The sequence below is a fragment of the Nothobranchius furzeri genome, chromosome 18, assembly GCF_043380555.1.
Source record: "Nothobranchius furzeri strain GRZ-AD chromosome 18, NfurGRZ-RIMD1, whole genome shotgun sequence".
NCBI classification, from domain to species: domain Eukaryota; kingdom Metazoa; phylum Chordata; class Actinopteri; order Cyprinodontiformes; family Nothobranchiidae; genus Nothobranchius; species Nothobranchius furzeri.
In genome coordinates this window covers 25,612,676-25,631,177 of record NC_091758.1, presented here as the reverse complement: position 1 = coordinate 25,631,177, position 18,502 = coordinate 25,612,676, and the positions used below count along the sequence as shown (strand labels likewise).

At 40.3% G+C, this 18,502-nt stretch overlaps 1 protein-coding gene across 2 annotated transcripts; it reads right to left on the bottom strand.

The window, feature by feature from the left end:
- Positions 1 to 780: 780 nt before the first annotated feature.
- ddhd1a (DDHD domain containing 1a) lies at positions 781 to 18,215 on the bottom strand. Of its 2 annotated transcripts, XM_015969792.3 has the most exons (14): positions 17,368 to 18,215; positions 16,065 to 16,241; positions 11,694 to 11,795; positions 7,075 to 7,203; positions 5,004 to 5,151; positions 2,977 to 3,086; positions 2,752 to 2,858; positions 2,405 to 2,667; positions 2,250 to 2,325; positions 1,994 to 2,143; positions 1,849 to 1,913; positions 1,598 to 1,770; positions 1,256 to 1,450; positions 781 to 1,172 (listed from the first exon to the last, which is right to left on the bottom strand). In XM_015969792.3, exons 1-14 carry the CDS (start codon positions 17,984 to 17,986, stop codon positions 985 to 987), a joined length of 2,502 nt encoding a protein of 833 aa, XP_015825278.1. In that variant the 5' UTR covers positions 17,987 to 18,215; the 3' UTR covers positions 781 to 984. The 2 variants fall into 2 exon arrangements, with proteins under 2 accessions (XP_015825278.1, XP_015825279.1); XM_015969793.3 differs by lacking the exon at positions 11,694 to 11,795.
- Between the last annotated feature and the right edge of the window lie 287 nt (positions 18,216 to 18,502).

Sequence of the window (18,502 nt, the reverse complement as noted above, 5' to 3'; positions counted from 1 at the left end):
TGAGTGATTGGTTGATTTAAGTGAAACCTTTTGACTGACTTGATTGAATAAGTTATACAAAACAACAACAATAATCCGGCCCTCATTTAAGTGCACTGATCTGTTTGTTTCTATGTAATCCACAGCAGGATTATCCTGCCGTACGTTGGTGTGAATTCGACCGAGGGCTTCGCTGTAACTGGCATATGACACTTGTCCAAAATGGTCTTAACTTAAGAAAAAAACCAATGCCAAGTATTTAATGATAAAGAATGAGAAATGCCTACATCTGGTGCCATTTGGTTTTGATCCGCCTGGAAACAAATCTAAGGGAGAAACTAAAATGAAGTATTCTCTCATATTGCCATTCCATCATTAAAGGGATTCTGCCCTTTAGGGGATTGTGTGTGTGTGTGTGTGTGTGTGTGTGTGTGTGTGTGTGTGTGTGTGTGTGTGTGTGTGTGTGTGTGAGAGAGAGAGAGAGAGAGAAAAAACATTGAGAAAAACATGATTGGTTACAAATTTTAGCTGATTTCAAGCAGCATTGCATTTTTATGCTAGCATTTGTTTTTCACTTAAATGAGAAAAGGTGGAGCTTGAAACCTCTACAGCTGATTGAGGCAAACATTTCTCAGGGCCCCGTGCGTGCGTGCATGAGAGCAGCTGGATTTAAGCTAACCTCGATTAACAGCAGACATGATGAACAGGTTGAAGGTGTTGCTTCCACGTTGATGCTTAGTACGTGGTCATACTGGCCCTCGGGGTGGATGGATGTGCACAAATGAGGAGACGAAAAAGGACAACTTGCAAAGGAGTTTACATTTTTCTTTTAAAGTAACAATTCTCAAAACGTTCAAATAGCTGGTTCATCAAGAACTAAAAGAGAAGTCGTTGTTGGAGTGTTTGAGAAGTTCTTTAAACACAGCTATCTTTGAGTCTTGTCCGGAACAGACCTCCAGCGCTACAGGACACATCTCAGGAGTGTGTTGTAACACGTGTGCTGCCTCAGTCTGGCTCTTGAGTGTCGTCTGCTGGGGCGGAAGGGGTCGACTTCTGCTTATAAATAAAGGTCAACAAGAAAAGCGCTATGTCGTGTGAGCACCAGTAGCTTGTGTGGGAAGTCACTGCTGACCAGTAGCGGCTCTCCACCAGACCTTCCCGGAGCTCAAAGTCGATGCGCCTCTCCAGCTCCACTGCAAAAGGACAACACTCATGATCCGACAACATTTAAGACTGGGTTTTAAATCTTTGGTTACTTGCTGCTGAATAAACTTACACGACTCTATGGTGGGAGAAGTGGGTCGAGTCATGGTGGAGAGGCCATAGGATGATTGGCTTTCTGAGCGCTTTTCCTCCTCTTCCTCAGCATTCACCACTCCCTCAAGTCCCAAAGACACTGATGGCTGGCTGTTTGATCGGGAAAAGCGTGAAAAGAGGATGCCTCCAATCCCCTTTCCTATACTCGCTGCTCCTGTGGGACAATATTATAAAAAAGAACACAAAAGTTTTAATTTTGTTAACAAGACCTCCATCTGCCACATGATGGCAGCACCGGCTCAGTATTGTAGCATGAAAATGGCGCACTGACCAAATGACAACAAAGTCATCACAAGTTTACCAAGTATGCTGGCCTTGCCCAGACTGGTGATGGACTCCCCGTAGTGTTTGCGAGGGAGGACTGGAGACGTACTGGGACTGGGGATGCTCTCAGTGTCCGAAGCTGGATCTTTGACTGGGTTGAGGAACGTGGGCCTGATTTCATCATAGTGTGTGGGGTTGGTGGCACTGCACCTGATAAATGAAACATGTTCAGTACATACTGAAATAATACCCTTCTAATGAAGGCTGTGCTCAGACTAAAGAGCTCACCAGTGTATCTGGACCGGTGCAACGTTGCTATAATGTTTGAGAATTAGGGGCTCCAGCCTGTAAGCCTAAACACAGCAGAGGAAGTGCAGAACAGAGAGTTTACATTTCAGTTTGTGACAGATGGAATAGATTAGGATAAACTGACCACAGGGTCCGTGGGATGGAAGACATTGAAGAGCCGGTTGCAGATGGAAGTGGGCAAGATGTGGTCCTGATGGCAGCTGGTACCCGGCCGAATCCCTCTCAGAGCCAAGAAAACGGCTAGAGGGGAACCCATGCAGAAGAAGTTTTCCACCTGTAGGACAAAGACGATAATCATGGTCAATCCTACATATGTGTTGCCTTTTATTTTCCTATTTGAGTTTTACTGTAGTGGTTCACATAAAATACATCAAGTATACCTTGAATTTGAGAGCTGGGGGTGCTGAGGGCTTAGAGGCTTCCAGTTTAACGAGTTGATTTTCCAGCTCCCGTAACCTGCCACACACAAAAACACTCAACAAGAAGAAACAAAAAACCTTCAGATACTCAACTACACATAGTCTCCAAGAGACACCTGTTTCTTGTGAGCTTCAGCTGGTCTACAAGTTGTCTTTCCTCGTAAGACGTCCAGTGTAAATCCTGCTCCTCCTCCACCGCGCAAAGCTCCTGCAGACAGAAGCGTACGGGATCCCATCCCGTCATGATGTCATAGGTGATGACACAGCCGAGGGAGTGGGACACGATGGACACTTCGCCACCCCTTTCCTCAAACTCGGGGTTCCGTGAGCAGAAGAGTGAGTAGAGTCTGTTTAGCTCCTCTGTAAGGCCCTTGGTTATCTGGCAAAAGAAGTAGAACAGCTTTAAAGAGAACTAGAAGCTACAAGAACGGTCTTAAAGCTGTAGAAAGTTATAAAATCTCACTTCATCTCGATAAAGCGGGCTGTTGTAGTACATGATGTCCATGGCACTGCTGTTGAGAAGGTCTCTCAGTCCTCTCACTTTGTCTGGCGTGATTGTTTCGACGGTATCTAAGGAAACGGACCAGCATCAACAGAATAGACTTTGGTGCAAGCTTCTGTTTATATAAGCAGCATGAGCAGCGATAACACCATGCATGTTCTGCAAACATTTGTAACTCCAACAAACCTCCATCCAATGTGAGTTTAGAGCGCCACTCCACTGGTAGGAATTCCACATGTTCATCGTTGTGCTCTGAAAAGTGCCTCTCCTCCATCTTCCTGACCCCCTCCCTCAGCCTAAACAAACAGAGGACAGGACAGTAGAAGCTGTATAAACAGAGCGTGTATTAGGGCATTGTTTAAGCTTCATACAAGGGAGGAAGTGGTAAATATTGGCATACTGACTAGAGTCCGTTTGCACACTTTCACTCTTAAACATAAACGACTACTGAGACGTGAAGAGTGACATCACTTCCCACGCTCATTAGCTGCTCATGCAGAACGCACGCAACAACTGACCAACGCTGCTGCCTGCTATAAACGGTTCAGCTTGAGCAGATCAGCTTGACTAGACACACACAGGTTAGGATGATGAGGTGGTTGTTCACTTACAGAAATGCACACTGAGATTCTCGGAGTGTTGAGTGATTCGGGTTGTGTGTTGCACCAACATCATCCAATGTTGATGTAAACACATTACAGACATCCCTTCCTGATTGAGCTCAAAGATATGATGATATTTCTGAGTTAATCAAAGTTAAAACTACTTCTAACTATTTCTTCACTACGTAGTAACACCAGAAGATCTGAGACGGGCTTAATGAACTCTGCAGCCTGACTTGGTTTACTTCACCTGCCTACTCAGCCTGAGCTGGGTCAGTGATCTGTGTGTTACAGAGACACCTCCTGCATGATGAGCTGCTACTTACTGCACAGCAATCCATCAGAAAATATATAAAATACCTAGTTGTTGTAATTTCCTCATTTGACGCTTGGAAACTTTCATGGTTTTATTCCTTTGTTGACCCAACAGAAACATAAAATATAATTATTATAAGCTGTCAAGTAGGGATGTGAATCTTAGAGCAACTCACAATTTGATTCGATTCCGATTCTTGGGGTGCCGATTCGATTCAGAATCGATTCTCGATTCTCAATTTAAATCGATTTACAATCAGGATTAACAAAGAGTGTCGGCTCAGGATTAACTGCTTTGTTGTACAAGTTAGTTAAATCTATGGGACATTTTTATCCGACTTTAAACTGGTCATGCTCCAAAAATGCAAATTTACAATGTAAAATAAAGTGATTCTAAAACTGTAAACAGAAACAATCTTTTGACCAAAAGGCAACATTTATTTATGCTTACCTTGTAAAATATAACACATCTGTAGTTACCTAACAGTAGCTTTGAAAGTAATACGGTCAAATACTTTTCAAATATGTGCAGAAACAAGTTACATGAGTAATCCTGAGTACTCATTTATCAACTTAGAAAATAAATATGAGAATATCTCAAATCTCTGAGTATGGAAAGAATTACATTCAAGTGCCCTCTTATCAGCAGATTCAAACATAAATCATCTCAATTTATGGGACCACAAAAGTAAACGGAGTACCGACTCTCCTAACAAAGATCCAAAAAGTGCATCTCAAACCTGTAACATGCCAAATATTTCAGTTCTTGGAATCGATTCAGAATCTTTATAAATAAGAATCCCAATTCAGACTTGAATCGATTTTTTTCAGCACCTCTACTGTCAAAGTAGTTAAATATGCCTATTATTATTTTGTCTATATTACTGGACCTGTGTCTTTCTTTATAAGCCATATATTAATATTAACAATAAACACACACATGCAATTGATTAAAATGCTTTATGGAATGACAGCCTGCTCAACAGTTTGATGACTGAAACCACTCCCAATGTAAACACAAGTTGAACATTAAGATTTGTGTTTGTGACTCTAAAGTGGAAAGGCAGAAGTTTTGTGGAAGAACACATTGGGTGTGGGAAACTGAATGTCAAGAAAAAAAATAACTAAATAAAAAAAACCTTGGATCTATATTTAAAAAAAATGACTAAAATTAAAAAGGAAGCTCTTATGCAACAGGAACTAGCTCAGTTTTAGAATCTACTGAATTAAAAACGGAAAAAGCAAACAAAGCCTTTTAAATTTGTTCTAAATCAAGTGACTTTGTCACAAACTCACATTGCTGTGTTTTTAATGATGCGTCCCTGGTCCATCTTCTGCCCAATCCCGTGTACCACAAAGACAACATGTGTCGTGTGAGGCGGTCGGTCTTCTGGTGAGGCCTCCTCCACGTACCCCCGATGGAGCCGCGTGCCGCTGCTCGAAGCTGCAACAGGTGCAAGGACTTACTCATTTTGTAGTAGTGGCCATAAAAATAGGTCATTCTAATTAGGCATCTGTGTGTAACACAGCCTTTTTTACTGGGAGACTAATAATAGCAGAGTAACTTTGTTTAAATAACGTGCTGTGCTGAGTCCAATCAGGTCAGTAGGTGACACAGAGTCCTCCTGTGACCAGACCGTGGCTGTACTTGTGACTGTGGCCCTGCAGGGTGAGTGTCTTTATTTTAAACCTATAATCTAATCAAGTCATGTGTTAAACAGAAAGGGGACAGGAAAACACTGAATAGACCCACTTTTCAGAGCTTTTGGACGTAATGAGAAATGAAAGGAACTTTATTACTTCCTCTTATGATCTGCAAATCAGATAAAGAGCTACCATAAAAATACAGGCATGACTCACTGTAGTCAAAATACTCAAATGACAAACCTGGTGTCATCTTCTCAAAAACATAAGGGGGACGTGGTCAAAACTAATCTCTGGAAATGGCAGAAGGATGATGTCATTCTGAGAACTAATCTGATTAAAGGTTTTAACTCTACCCCAACATGTTGATAAAAACTGCAAATGGTCGATTATGTAACATGATCAAACTCAGTAAACGTAGTCGTAAAGAACTCGTTCAGCTTCAGGAGGTGGACGTGTGGGTAAAGATGTGGATATTTAAATGTTTCAATGATTTGAAATGAACATAAACAAACAAGCTCAGATATACTGAGGTCTACTCTCATCTTGAAGACAGGGGTTTTGCTGTTCCTACTGGTGATCATAAATCAAATCACCATGACATGTGGGGTACCACAAGGTTTGACTCTTGGACCACTGATATCCAATCTCTTCATGCTCCACCTGGGTCAAGTCACATACAATAACATTACCCATCATAGGTATACAGATGACACCTAGATCTACCTAGCTCTATCACCTAGTGACTGTGGTCCCCCAGACTCACTCTGTCAGTGTTTGGAGCAAGTTTATAACTGGATGCAATCAAACTTCGGTTAAAAAAAGACAAAACTGAAGTTACTGTATCTGGAAATAAGACGGATGGAGGTTATTGCTCAGTTTGGCTCCAGAGGATTAAAGACAAAGATCCCAGTTAGAAATATTGATGTCATAACTGATTCAGAGCGGAGCTTCACTGGTTACAGTGAGGCTAGGGCTGGGCAATAAATCCAAAATTTATCATTATCGAAATTTCTGACATTTATCAAGATAATTTTTCCCATGTCAATAAATTGGATAATAAAAAAATGAAAAGATGTGTGTAGGCTGGCAACATTTGTGTCCCTTTAAGAAGCTGAACCACCTAGTCACGTAAAAATGTGACTCAACGTAATACATGTGACAGCCCCATCTAGTGGACAACGTTTCTTTCTGCAAATACCTGTAGTCATCATCCATTTATCGTTATCAAGGTGAAATCATCAACACATCGATACTGATTTTAGACCATATCGCCCAGCCCTAATATACACCCAGCAGGGCTCTGAGATCCTTAAAGCTTGGTTTATGCTTGATGCATTTACTTTCTGCTTGGTGATGCGGCTCGCGCATGGAACGCGCTTCACAACTGAAGCAGTCAGCTGGTAGAACTCCGGGTCAGAACCAAACAGGGTGAAGCTGCTTTAGTTACTATGCTGCTCACAGATGGAATCTGTTTCCTCAGGATTTCAAATGTGACACAACTATACTACATTATAAATCAATATTGAATATTTTCATGTATTCATCAGCCTTTGAATGATTGTTTCTTATTCTGAACTTTCTGCACTGCAACTGCTCAGCCTTTATTTTGTATTTTTATTTTATTGCTTACTTTCTTAAGTATGAAATGTGCTACATTAATAAAACTGCCTTGCCTTGACTTCAGAGTCTGGGAAAGATATAAGTCAAAGTGATTACAGACCTTTGGAAAAGCCCAGTTTCTGGGTAACAGTGCGTGCTATTTTAGAAGTGGTGGCATCGCTGTAAAGGTAGACCTCCTCCACACTGTGCCAATCCACATGTGTTCGACTCAGCTTGTGACTGTGGATGGCTTGGGGGGGAAAGAGAAAAGAGAGATTAAATTAATTAAAGGGGGGAAGAAAAGCATCGGCACAGGGTATTGGGAATCTGGCAAAAAGATGATAACAAAAACACAGAGATTGATGTTTCTATTTTTAAACATCATTCAAAATGAGAAAATTAAGTAATAAGACCAAGATAAGATTTGAAAGTAGTACAAAAACAAAAGGTCTACAATCATCTCTTCAAACAGCTCAATCAACTGCAGGCTGAAGCATTGATCTGCATTAAGAAAAACACGTCACAGATTGCATATTTCAGCTCTTGCTTGTCATCCTGCTCACGTGCCATCCAATCGATACTCTCACAAGCCGTTAAACAAAATTAGCTCAATGTTCACTTCTCTTTTTCCATGTAGTTCTGTGTACGCAGAGATTAAGGCAAGTAAGAGCAGAGGTATGACTGTAGAGGAACCAAGAGCAATAAATGGAGGTGATTGACCCAAGAGAGTTCCAGCTCGGCTGTAGACCCTGTGAACGTCCTGCTCATTAGAGTTAATTTGGATGAATGTTCCAGGATAGTCTCGACTCTTTGTACTTCTCTGAACCAAACAGTGAAGTAAAACTTTTAAGAGGATAAAGTTCTTGGAAAAATGTGTTCCAGATTAGGTTTCAGTAACTGACAACATCAAACAAAAGAAAACCCTGAACTAGTGCAAGAATAAAAGACGTGAAATAGCTAGCGATCCTGAGATGCTGCTGAGAATTTAAACTGTATTATCTACGCGTGTCATCAAACTAAAAAATATATATAATTTTTGCCAAGCAATGTCACATTTTTAAAGCTGTATTTCCTCTCACGCAATCTTCTATCATTTAATTTTTAATACATATTTAGCTCTTGCCAGGTTTACAGTGCAAGTTAGATACATGTGAAGAATGTCTTATTATCATGTCTAATGAGCTTTGAAAGAAAAGCGTCTGGACTTCTTTGAGTTGCTTGAAGACGTTTCACCTCTCATCTGAGGTGGGCCAGGCTTCACAATGAGCTCATCCGAAACTCTGGCTGAATAGGACCCACACCCACCCTCACACCTTGGCTCATGTGTTTATGTAGAAGATCATCAGGGGGTCTTTTGTTCCCTCTTTGGGGGGAAACTCCCACTGGGTTTAAATCTGGGACTCTCCACCTTTTGACCTTAGAACTGAAGAAGCCTCTCGGATGAGAGGTGAAACGTCTTCAAGCAACTCAAAGAAGTCCAGACGCTTTTCTTTCAAAGCTCATTAGACTACAATGACCTGGATGACTGAGAACCTTCACAGACATAATGTCTTATTATGATATTAAATACTAAACCAACCAGCATTATCCTAAAAATAAGCCTAGTTTATTCTGGGTGCAATCTGTGTGAGAGATAAAGAAATCAAACACCACGCACCTACTCGAGGTCATTTTGATAAACAGGTTCTCGTGTCACACGTTTCCATTTCTCTTTGCAAATCATCAAATAAAATCACTCAACAGCAAAGAAAACATAGGACATACTGTTGTATAATAAGGAAGTTGTTACGCTATAATTTTATCTCTAGAGGACTCTATGGTAAAGGAGGATGAAATAGGCAAGCTTGAGCAGCTATTTATTGCTTGGCTGACCACCTTCTGTTTTGATTAGAGCATTATGATTATTTTATGCCATGCAACACTGATTTTCCTCCAGGATTACGATAATGTTTCACCAAAACCATGATACTGATCAGGTGAGCTCTTAACTGCTGTTCATGACCCACACTGGGGTTAAGATTTGTGGTAGCCAATCCATGTTTGAGAATTAAGCATTAAGCTGAACCACTCTTATTTTGAGCTCGACAAATTCAAAGATCGTCATGCTAAATTACAGCCGTAGTATTAGGTAAGATCAAAGATCTATAGATGGAAACACCTGGTGATTTTTTAAGTGTACAGTGCTGCCCGTAATTATTCACACGCCAGGCAAATTTTGACTTAGTTACTTTTATTCAACCATTAAATTAATTGTTGACGGAAAACAGCATAGGTGTCTCCCAAAAGATAATATGACGATGTACAAGTGGCATTACTGTGCCTCAAAACATGTTCAGCTTTTATTTACATTTGAGCAAAAGGTGTCATGTCCAAGATTATTCATACCCTTCAAAAACTTTCAGTCTCTGGGAAAATCCAAAGTACTAAACCATCCCAAATAGTCCAAGCTGTTCTAAAGCACCTTAATTACCCAGATTAATTGGGAACAGCTGCTTTAATCACTGCAACAGGTGAAAAACAGCAGACATGACACATTTAGCTCAAATGTAAAGAAAAGCTGAGAAATGTTTTTGGGCACAATAATGCCTCTTGTACATCGTCTCATCTGCTGGGAGACACCCACGTCATTTTCCGTCAAAAATTATTTGCTGGTTGAATAAAAGTAACTTCAAGTCATTTCAAATCTTCTAATTATGGGCAGCACTGGAGGTAGTCAATAAAGCTGAATCTGGCGTTCCAAATAATTTGGTTCATGGAAGTTTATTCATGATTTAACAGGTGGGTCCACTACTATTTTGACAATACCCATTTGGTTCGGATATCTTTCTTTCTCTTAATAAATAAAATCTAAAATCCGTTATTTTAATTTACTCGGGTTATCTTAAGTGGAAAAAAAAGTTGAAAGGGAGCAAATACATATCCACACGCCTGCAGCCTTAACTTAAAACACCTCCTTTCCTTTCATGGGCTTGTATTACAAAACCAAGCATTATGCGGGTTTCACTTGGGGGAAATCTTAACCACATCCACCCTTTATTTTCCCACATGAATGAATATATTTATTTAAAATATATTTGTACCTTTACTATTAATTTGGAACAATAAGCGTTTCATGTTTTAGGCAAAGAAAATGCCAAAATAACAATATTCAATGTAACGGAATAATCTTTCACTTTTTTAGTTCTTAATGAAGAGGGTTTTTTTTTTCAGTGCACGATTAAATGAAATACGACAAGTGGGTTAACGGTCTTTCATCTGATCAGAGTTCTGTTTCTACTATTAGATGCTAGCTAATTTCACAAAACATTCAAGTCATTTCTAATCACTATAGTTAACGATGATTTTCCAGACACATTAGTTCCCTAAAGAATATTTCACTGCTGCCCTCACAGGCTTTGATATAGTGTTAAGCTGCTGTTGACCTAAAGTCAGTAGTTTTAGAAACCTCCAATGTTTTATTTCACTTTTGTGGTCGGCGTGAACCAATAATTTGGCCTCTTTACAACAGAGCTCAAAGATATTTTCCACAATCCCAGGAAGTGACTTCGAACACAGATGTTTAGAAAACCACTCACCCCATCAGTCAGGGTTAAATAACTTGTTTTCTGATAAAACATTAATTATTGAACTACTTTCTCAGTGGGATTTATTGTGCCTGGAACTTCTTTTCCCCTTCAGATTTCTTTACGATGTTAGAAAGTACACCGTATTTTCGGTTTAAACAGTGAACAATGAGAAGACAGGAAAATAAAGGGATCGAGTGTCTGAAGGAGTCTAACATTTAGTGACCTAGTTCTGTAGAACAGATGAGTAAAGTACTGAGGGACAGAAGTAAAGTATAGATGGTGAGCGATGACACGATGGGGTGTAATGAAAAATACAAGATTTTGAGTTTAAAGTTATAGAGTGAACAAAGAAAAATGAGAAAAGGTGAGATTAAAAAAACAACTTCATACATAAATTATTCCTGTTTTAGAACAAGAAAGATGCTGATGGCGGGAACAGACTGACACGTGTAATCTAACAAAAAATTAAGGTGGAGCCTTTTTGCATCATTTCAAGCAACATCTTTGGGTCAATGACCACTTGGACTTGCCTTGAGGGGAGGATGTACACACTCGTACTTCTCTATTCAGCACGGCTGAAAATAAGACAGCGATGGCCTTCTAACAGAGCGACTGTACACTGCACAGGAGCCATAACACTGAAGGACTACAATGGCTACTCTCTGCGTCTCATCCATTGTGCTTGTTTCTCAATAGAGAGCTTTGTTCAGAGAGCTCTCTATTGAGCCAGTGGTTCATTAAAGCTACAGTTTATTGCCAGAAGGAATGAAAGAGTGAATAAAAAGCATTGAGAGATTTTTTTGAGGACCGTAACCAATGTCTTAATTTTTTTCCCCAGCCAAGATGTCCATTTACGATTCCAGCAAAAAGATACCCAAGATTCACCAAAAAGCAGCAACAGTAGTACAGACACAAGTCTGGATCACAGCACACAAGGAGGATTCTAGCAACTAGACTCAGTTAAAGCAGTAAAGACAAACTGATTTAGCAGCTAACAGTTTAAGCATTTATACCATCTAACTGAGCCCAGGGCTAGTTCTAAAGATAACATTTCAAACTGTTTAGGACACAAAAGCAAAGAAAATCCAGTCCAACAGAGGCCCAGGATCTACTAAGAGGGGGTGAGGCTAAAAGAGCTAACACAACAAACAGAATACGGAGTACTTTACAATACCTTGGCAGCGTTTGCGCTTGTGACATGTAGTTTTAGCGCTCGTCTGATATCCACTCCATTTGAACAGAAAAGGGAGGTAGAAAGGCGGCAGGTGGGAGAGAACTAACAACCAACAAAATGGTGAGTCATGTCCAATTTCAGTCAAGTCAAGACCTCCTGTCAATTATTTTAAAGCTGCCAATCCATCTAAAATCCCAGCAGTCGGGTCATTAGTTAAAACAAGACAGACAAACAGGTTTGTCTTTGTTACTGCAATAACATGCTGGCTGGAAGTAAAAAATTAGATCAGATAAATGGTAATCTACAGCCCACAACCCTGTTTTTTTTTTTTTTAGTAATTATTATTCTGAAGCTTAAAAAACTTGCTGATTAAAGACATTTAATTCTAAACTGCTTATAGCTGCTAAAAGGAAAGCATAACAGTTATCATCATACATGACTGGATATCAAATCTACTTAAACTTTACATTCCAATAAGTAAAAAAAAAAAAAAAAGCCAAACAAGTGGCTCTTCAAAAATTTGTGAGCCACCATTCATCAAACAAAAATCAATCAGACTAACATTGCAGCTAGTGCATTTAAATTAGATTATAAAACCAATTATCGATATTTGGAATTTCTGTTTTCTAATCAAATTCCCTACAAATTCAATAGCATGTTTTACAACTGATAAGCAATGAATCTGCACACATATTTTAGGTATCTGAGAAGACCAGCTCAGAATTTGTTAATAAAAACGTGGAAGTCTACAGATTTGAATAAAACGTTAAATGCAGGAAAACACAGCCATCAGACTTGCAAATGTCAGCCGTGTTTCCTCAGCGGGGCGAGGGCCTGCAGGGGAGGAGAGAAGTGCTGAGTGTACGCTGCTTATTGTAAGAGCTATCGATAAAGTCCATTTAGACAACACAGCACTGATGGATCCATTTAAAACAAGTGCATTGCAATGACTAATGAACCTAAGTTGCGTTTGTGAGGTATGTCTTACTGAAAGATTGTCAATGAGGTTTAGATTCAAACGTCTCTTTGAAGATCCATATAATCATATTTTACCATCAAATTTTCAGTAGATATAAATAATCTTACAAGCTGATAATGGAAAACAGTCTTAAAAATAAACATTGAATACATGAGCAAATGTCTATTTATTCTCTAGATCTCGTAAATGCACGTTTAATCCTCCCTCATTGTTAATGGGGTCACATGGGCCCCAGGTGCTTTTATATTTAATTTTAATTATTTTTAGGAGTGCACCACTTCACCCTTGCCCAGGGATAAACTATCAACCATGTTTAACCCCCCCCCCCGTGTCCTGGAGGGCTCACCTGATAGGACAGTGGAAGGGTTAACTGTTGACTAAATGGAGAACATATTAAAATCAGCAGGAACAACATAGCAGCCTTTTTCTTCACATAGTTTGTGCGTCACAGATGAGACCACACCCCATAGTTACCAGCTAATACAATAGGACTATTTTGTACACACCCAGGTAAATGAAAACTCTTCAGATCTATGCATTTGCTTGCAACTTTCTATTCAACAATGCCAATAATATTTATAAAAAGCACACATTAAACATTTAAAGGACAAAGAAAGGCATTTTAGGAAATCTTTAGGAACCTGAGCTTCCTCTCAGCATAAGGGCCTCCACCTCTGTTGCTGTTTTTAATGCGAGGCGAAAAACCTACTTTTATGATCTGTCTTTTAACCTTTCTAACTAATTTTATTGTTTTACTTATAGCAATCTGTGTACTCACTGTGTTTTTTATCTGTATCTTGAGATACAATGTTTTTATTTTCTGGACTTAATGTTTTATGTTTTTTACTTGATCAGTGTAGCGCCTTGGTGGCATCTTTTTGCCTGTAAGGCGCGATTTACAAATAAAGTTGAGTTGAGCACCAAATCAGCATTACAATGCACAGTGACAGAAATTAATTCATTCATGCTTTCATCAGATGATTCTGTAAAATGACTAAAGCAGAAAGCCTCAATTACATACTGGTGATTTTGTCTAATGAAGATTTCTCTTCATCCAGTTGTTCATAATGCTTCAGATTCTGGCTTCTTGCATGTTTATCACTTTAAAAGCATCAGTGTAACTCTACTATTAGCATCAGCCTCATGTCACGGTATAATCAGGGTGAAGCATCGGGTCTTCCGTTTCACTGACCTTTGGCCTCAGGTCGCTACTGCAGTACAAGGCCAGTACTTGGAAAGTGAGAGTAATGGAAGGTTGGTGAGACGGTGGGATAGCAGGCAATGAAAAGACTAATAAGATAATAGCACAGTGATCCATTTGGCTGTTCTAATGCGGTTTAGGATAGCTTCTGTAAGGCTCTGAGTGCTTCAAATTATTAGTTTAAAACGCAAAATACTTTTCTGTAACCGGCTTCTAGGAACATCAGCTCAGATTGTGAACTAGTCAGATTTATCATCACATTTGCTTTCAGGATATGCTAAATATAGAAGTTAAAAACTGCACAAAAACATAGAAGGAGGGGTTGTTGTGCAGATCTTGGTTTTGCTGCTCCATAACAGAGGAACATAAAAATGGAGCAGGTATGGTTTTCAAATGAGGTATTCGTACCTTTCTCACATCACAGTGGGGGGTAGATTTTACAGTTTTTTTTTTCTCTTGCAGCTCCCTTATTAGCTAGAATCATGTGATAGATGACAGCAAAGGGAAAGGGCTGTGAAATATCACAAAACCAATTACATTTCACACACCTTGCACAGAATTTACAATCCCTCAGTGGTTTTAGATGTCAGCAGTACTTTAGATAATTTAATACGCTTTTTCACACACCTCTAAGAATCTGACAAGTGATTATTTTTCTGCAGGACTCTGTGACCTAATGTAAAAAAAACAGGTTCAGATGCAGCCAGAAGTTGGAGCTACAAGAGTATAACACCAACAATGGTTCTACAGGACCAAAGTTTTCCTTCATTCTGGTGAAGACTTTATTTATAGGCTGTGCAGATCTTTCTGGAGTAACAGGACAGTTTCATTACTTTGTGTGTCAGCTTTTGTTCAGCGTGCTACACAGCTGCAAACAAATGCCCAGGGCTGCGAACTATAAACAAATGTATTTCAACAGAACGTTTATAGTCTTGATGTTTTTTGTTTTTATTGTTTAACTGCAATTTAAAAGTGATCATGCAGTAGTTACTCACATCTAAAGATATTTCCACTTTGTCTTCTATTTATCTACCAAATTCACCGACACACGCTTATCCATCACCGATAAGGTGCCCTGTGGATGAGGCTGCCTGACTGCTGAAACAAAGAACTTCTTTCTTTCTCATCCACAGCCAAGCGTGCTGCATTTTCCTTGAGCCAGCACATCAAAGAGGGCCCTGCCAGAAAGTGGTGCCGCTGCTTTACTCTGGCGGGATGATGGGACAAAACCTACACACCTGTCACGTTTTTTAAGACTCTGCAGTAACACTTTAACGGCACGACTCATTCAGCAGTCCTCATCACTCACAGGGCTTCTTTCTAATTAAGAATATGATGTTTAGACATTTTAAATAAAATTTATGTTTATGATATTAAATCTAACCCGGGCTTTCTGCTTGATGCGTAACATTATCCCTGTGACCTCAGCAGCATGTTCCTTCTTACCAGGAGGGTTTAAGATGTGCTTCATGCAGCAGGTCCCACAAGATCACAGGAAAATTATGAGATCACTCGCAATTTGGCCAGTTCACGTGACATCACACAAGGAGAAAGATGGCCGTATGCATCTAGGTCCTTTTTACTTTCTACACGGAGGTGCCACATGTAAAAACACATTTTTTAATTTAGTTAAGAGATAAGAAATCTGCATGCGTCTTCCTTCTAAATGAGCCGAATGCTTTACACTACTACTGTGTTTGATTCCTAATATGAACTGCTGAGCTTGACGTGTTGGAAGTGTAGAATAATTTTTTTTAAATGACTCGAAGCATACATTTTGTGGAGTGCCATGACAAAACTACAGATGCATCGCTCTGTTCCCGCAGGAAACAAACCCACTATTTTGGCAGCTATTAGCTGTGTACACACTTTGCAGATGATGCGTGACAATTATGCAACCAGGCAAACACCAGGATCAGGTCGCCTCTCATCTTTAAGCGGCCATTAAATATTTTAACAAGCATAATGATACTAATTTTGTATTAACCGTACCCAGTAAGAAACGCCCCGTTGCTTCAGTTGTAAACAAAGTGTCAGTCATGTTTTACGACCCAGGCATTATTAGTTGTGTTAATTTATTGAGAACTTTGTTAGAACACTAGATGTGTCAGTAGTGTTTGCTGCTTCTGCTACTGAGGTTATTTTCCCATTACATCTTAAACAAGAACCCCCCCCCCCCCCCCCTGCTCACCATCTTTGCTGTCAACGGTCTTGACCACTAAATCTGTCTCGAAGGTGTCCTGCATCTGTTGTCCTCGAAAATGGTTCAGGTGCTCCAGCTCTATTTGGTCACTCTCCTCTTCTTCTAACGGGAGCCAGGTACCATCGATGAACCACTGGCCCCTCATCACAGGAATATGGTCTTGTTCTGGAAGAGATGCAGCTCTGATGCAGTCAACGTTGGAAAAACAAGTGTTTACCTGCACAGGTGGAAATTTTTATTTTTTTTTTGTTTTTAAAAGATAATAGTTTTTTTAATGCTGCTTGGACAGAAATTAATCCAGCATTTATATTAGACTCATTGTACAAACAGAGCATCGTACTGTGGATGATGTAGAGTGAACTGGTTTTCATTTGACTAATTAGGTCTATCAAATCCATGAGGAACAAGTCTGTGTTTAACAGAGCGAGGCCGGGTTTTATTACAGTCAAAAGAAGCGTTGATAACACAACTCTGCCTTGATTCTCTGGAGATGAGCAAGAGGGTAATGGCAGATTTTAAATTAAACACGTTTAAAAGACATGGTCTCTCTGTAATGAATCAGGCAGGGTATTTAAAATTATACATCATACTTTACCAAAAGGTTCGACTTACTGATAAAGACTCGGAATGCAATTGGCTAATGCACTGAAGCAGTTTGCAGCTGGCCAGAGAAGATAAACTTGTTGTGAAAAAAGGCCATTTTATCACATTGTTGGTAAAATAACACTAATGATATCAGAAATATACAAGAATTATTCTCTGGTTAATAAAATTGTAATAGTTTGTTCTTAGATCAGTGAAGAAACAAACGTTCATCTATCATGACACAAAGTCAACAACTCTCAAAAGCACACATGTAAGGTAGAAACAAGACATTACTGGGAATGCTGGCTCACGCCAAGCAGAAAGAGGACGTCATTAATCTGAACCAAAACAAAAAGAAAAACACCAGCTGATCTAAATGTCAGTCTGCATTCACCTTTACAAGAACCAGCTATCACGAACCTTTTCATAGAGCTCATGTTTTTTTTATGATGGATCCCTTATTTTGTTCTCTGGCTTTTCCAGGAAGCTGCCATGAATTAGTAAATGTAGATCAGGCTGTGTTCAATAAATTAACATCCGATGTTGTAAGCCAACAGAACAGGCAATTAAACTGCAAGACATCCCACCAGAATAATATTGCATCGATGGATAGACATTTGTATGCTGTCAGTACACATATAAGGGCTATAAAAACAACGAGAGGTTCTGAAGGCATGGGCTATGATGCTGAGGGAAAATAACTTACGCTTCCAGTAGACAGGACAGCATTTCCTCTCCTTCAAATCAACCTCATAGAGTCCTCCTCGTACACATACAGGCTCCAAGTTGATTTCAATGCCATCAGAGTCCCTCTCATCAAAGGACACGCTGGACGTGTCCATAAATCCGCGGCCTTCGCCGGTCCCAGAGTCTCCGGGCACCGAGCCGTTCAGCCCGGGGCTCTCCTCCTCTCCGCAGCTAACCCGGGTGCGTACTGCACCAGGGTTTAGCTCGCAGTATTTCCGAAACATCAACTCAATTTTGAGCGAATCGTGTCCGAGAAAAGGCTTCCATGTTTTCTTGTCCTCTTTGTAAAACCACCGAACCTCCTCCGGAACTAGCTCCGTGACAACCTCGTTGAATCTGTGCCTCGAGCTGTTGGACCGAGACCTCTTTCTCTTTTCGTAAAACGGACTAGCGTTGTTCCCATCACTGTCTCGGTACTCCAGTGGGCTGCTGTCCAGGTAGGCTTCCGGGGAGTCCAGGTCCAGCACTAGCCCGTCCTGTGAGCCGTGGTGTCGGGCGTGTAAAAGCGGCAGGTGTCCGTCCAGTCCCGGCTGGACGGAGGACATCCCTGCCTCCATCGATTCGTTCACGAGACTCATCTCGTGATAACAAAAATACACATCGCCTGCCAGAGCCCACCCTACTTCCTGTTGTTGCCAGTGTGTCAACGCGGACCAGCGGAGCCAAAACTATTACTATCGGTAAAAAAAGATAGGTGTGGATGTTTTAGTCATTATGACAGCAGCAGCATCGCCACAACTACCTCTTTTGCTGTCACTTTAGTTTCAGGAAGCTATAACTGCTCTGTAACAATTCATTTGGTCCATATATCAGTTAGTAGCACAATACATACGTTTTAAAAACGGATAAGCGAAAGACCTCCTCACGAGCTCCCACCGCATTACTGCGTTTACGTACCGCCGCTGTTGGCTCGCTCGCTCGTTAGCTTGCTAAGCTAACGAAGCCGGCTGGACGCCAGATTAACGTCAAACACGGACACTACTTCTCATTTTATGTGGCAAAAAACAGTCAAATTCAGTCCAGTCTTGTGTTACCGAGTCGCTTCAGTCCGGCTGGATGGGACTCACGTTTCTGTAGTTTGCTAATGGCCCCTA

Coding starts and splice junctions, on each gene's coding strand:
- ddhd1a (XM_015969792.3), bottom strand. CDS start 17,986: ATGAGTCTCGTGAACGAATCGATGGAGGCAGGGATGTCCTCCGTCCAG. Junction 7,204..11,693: donor CAAGCGCAAACGCTGCCAAG/GTATTGTAAAGT, acceptor TTCCCCCCCAAG/CCATCCACAGTCACAAGCTG. Junction 1,914..1,993: donor TCCATCCCACGGACCCTGTG/GTCAGTTTATCC, acceptor TGCTGTGTTTAG/GCTTACAGGCTGGAGCCCCT.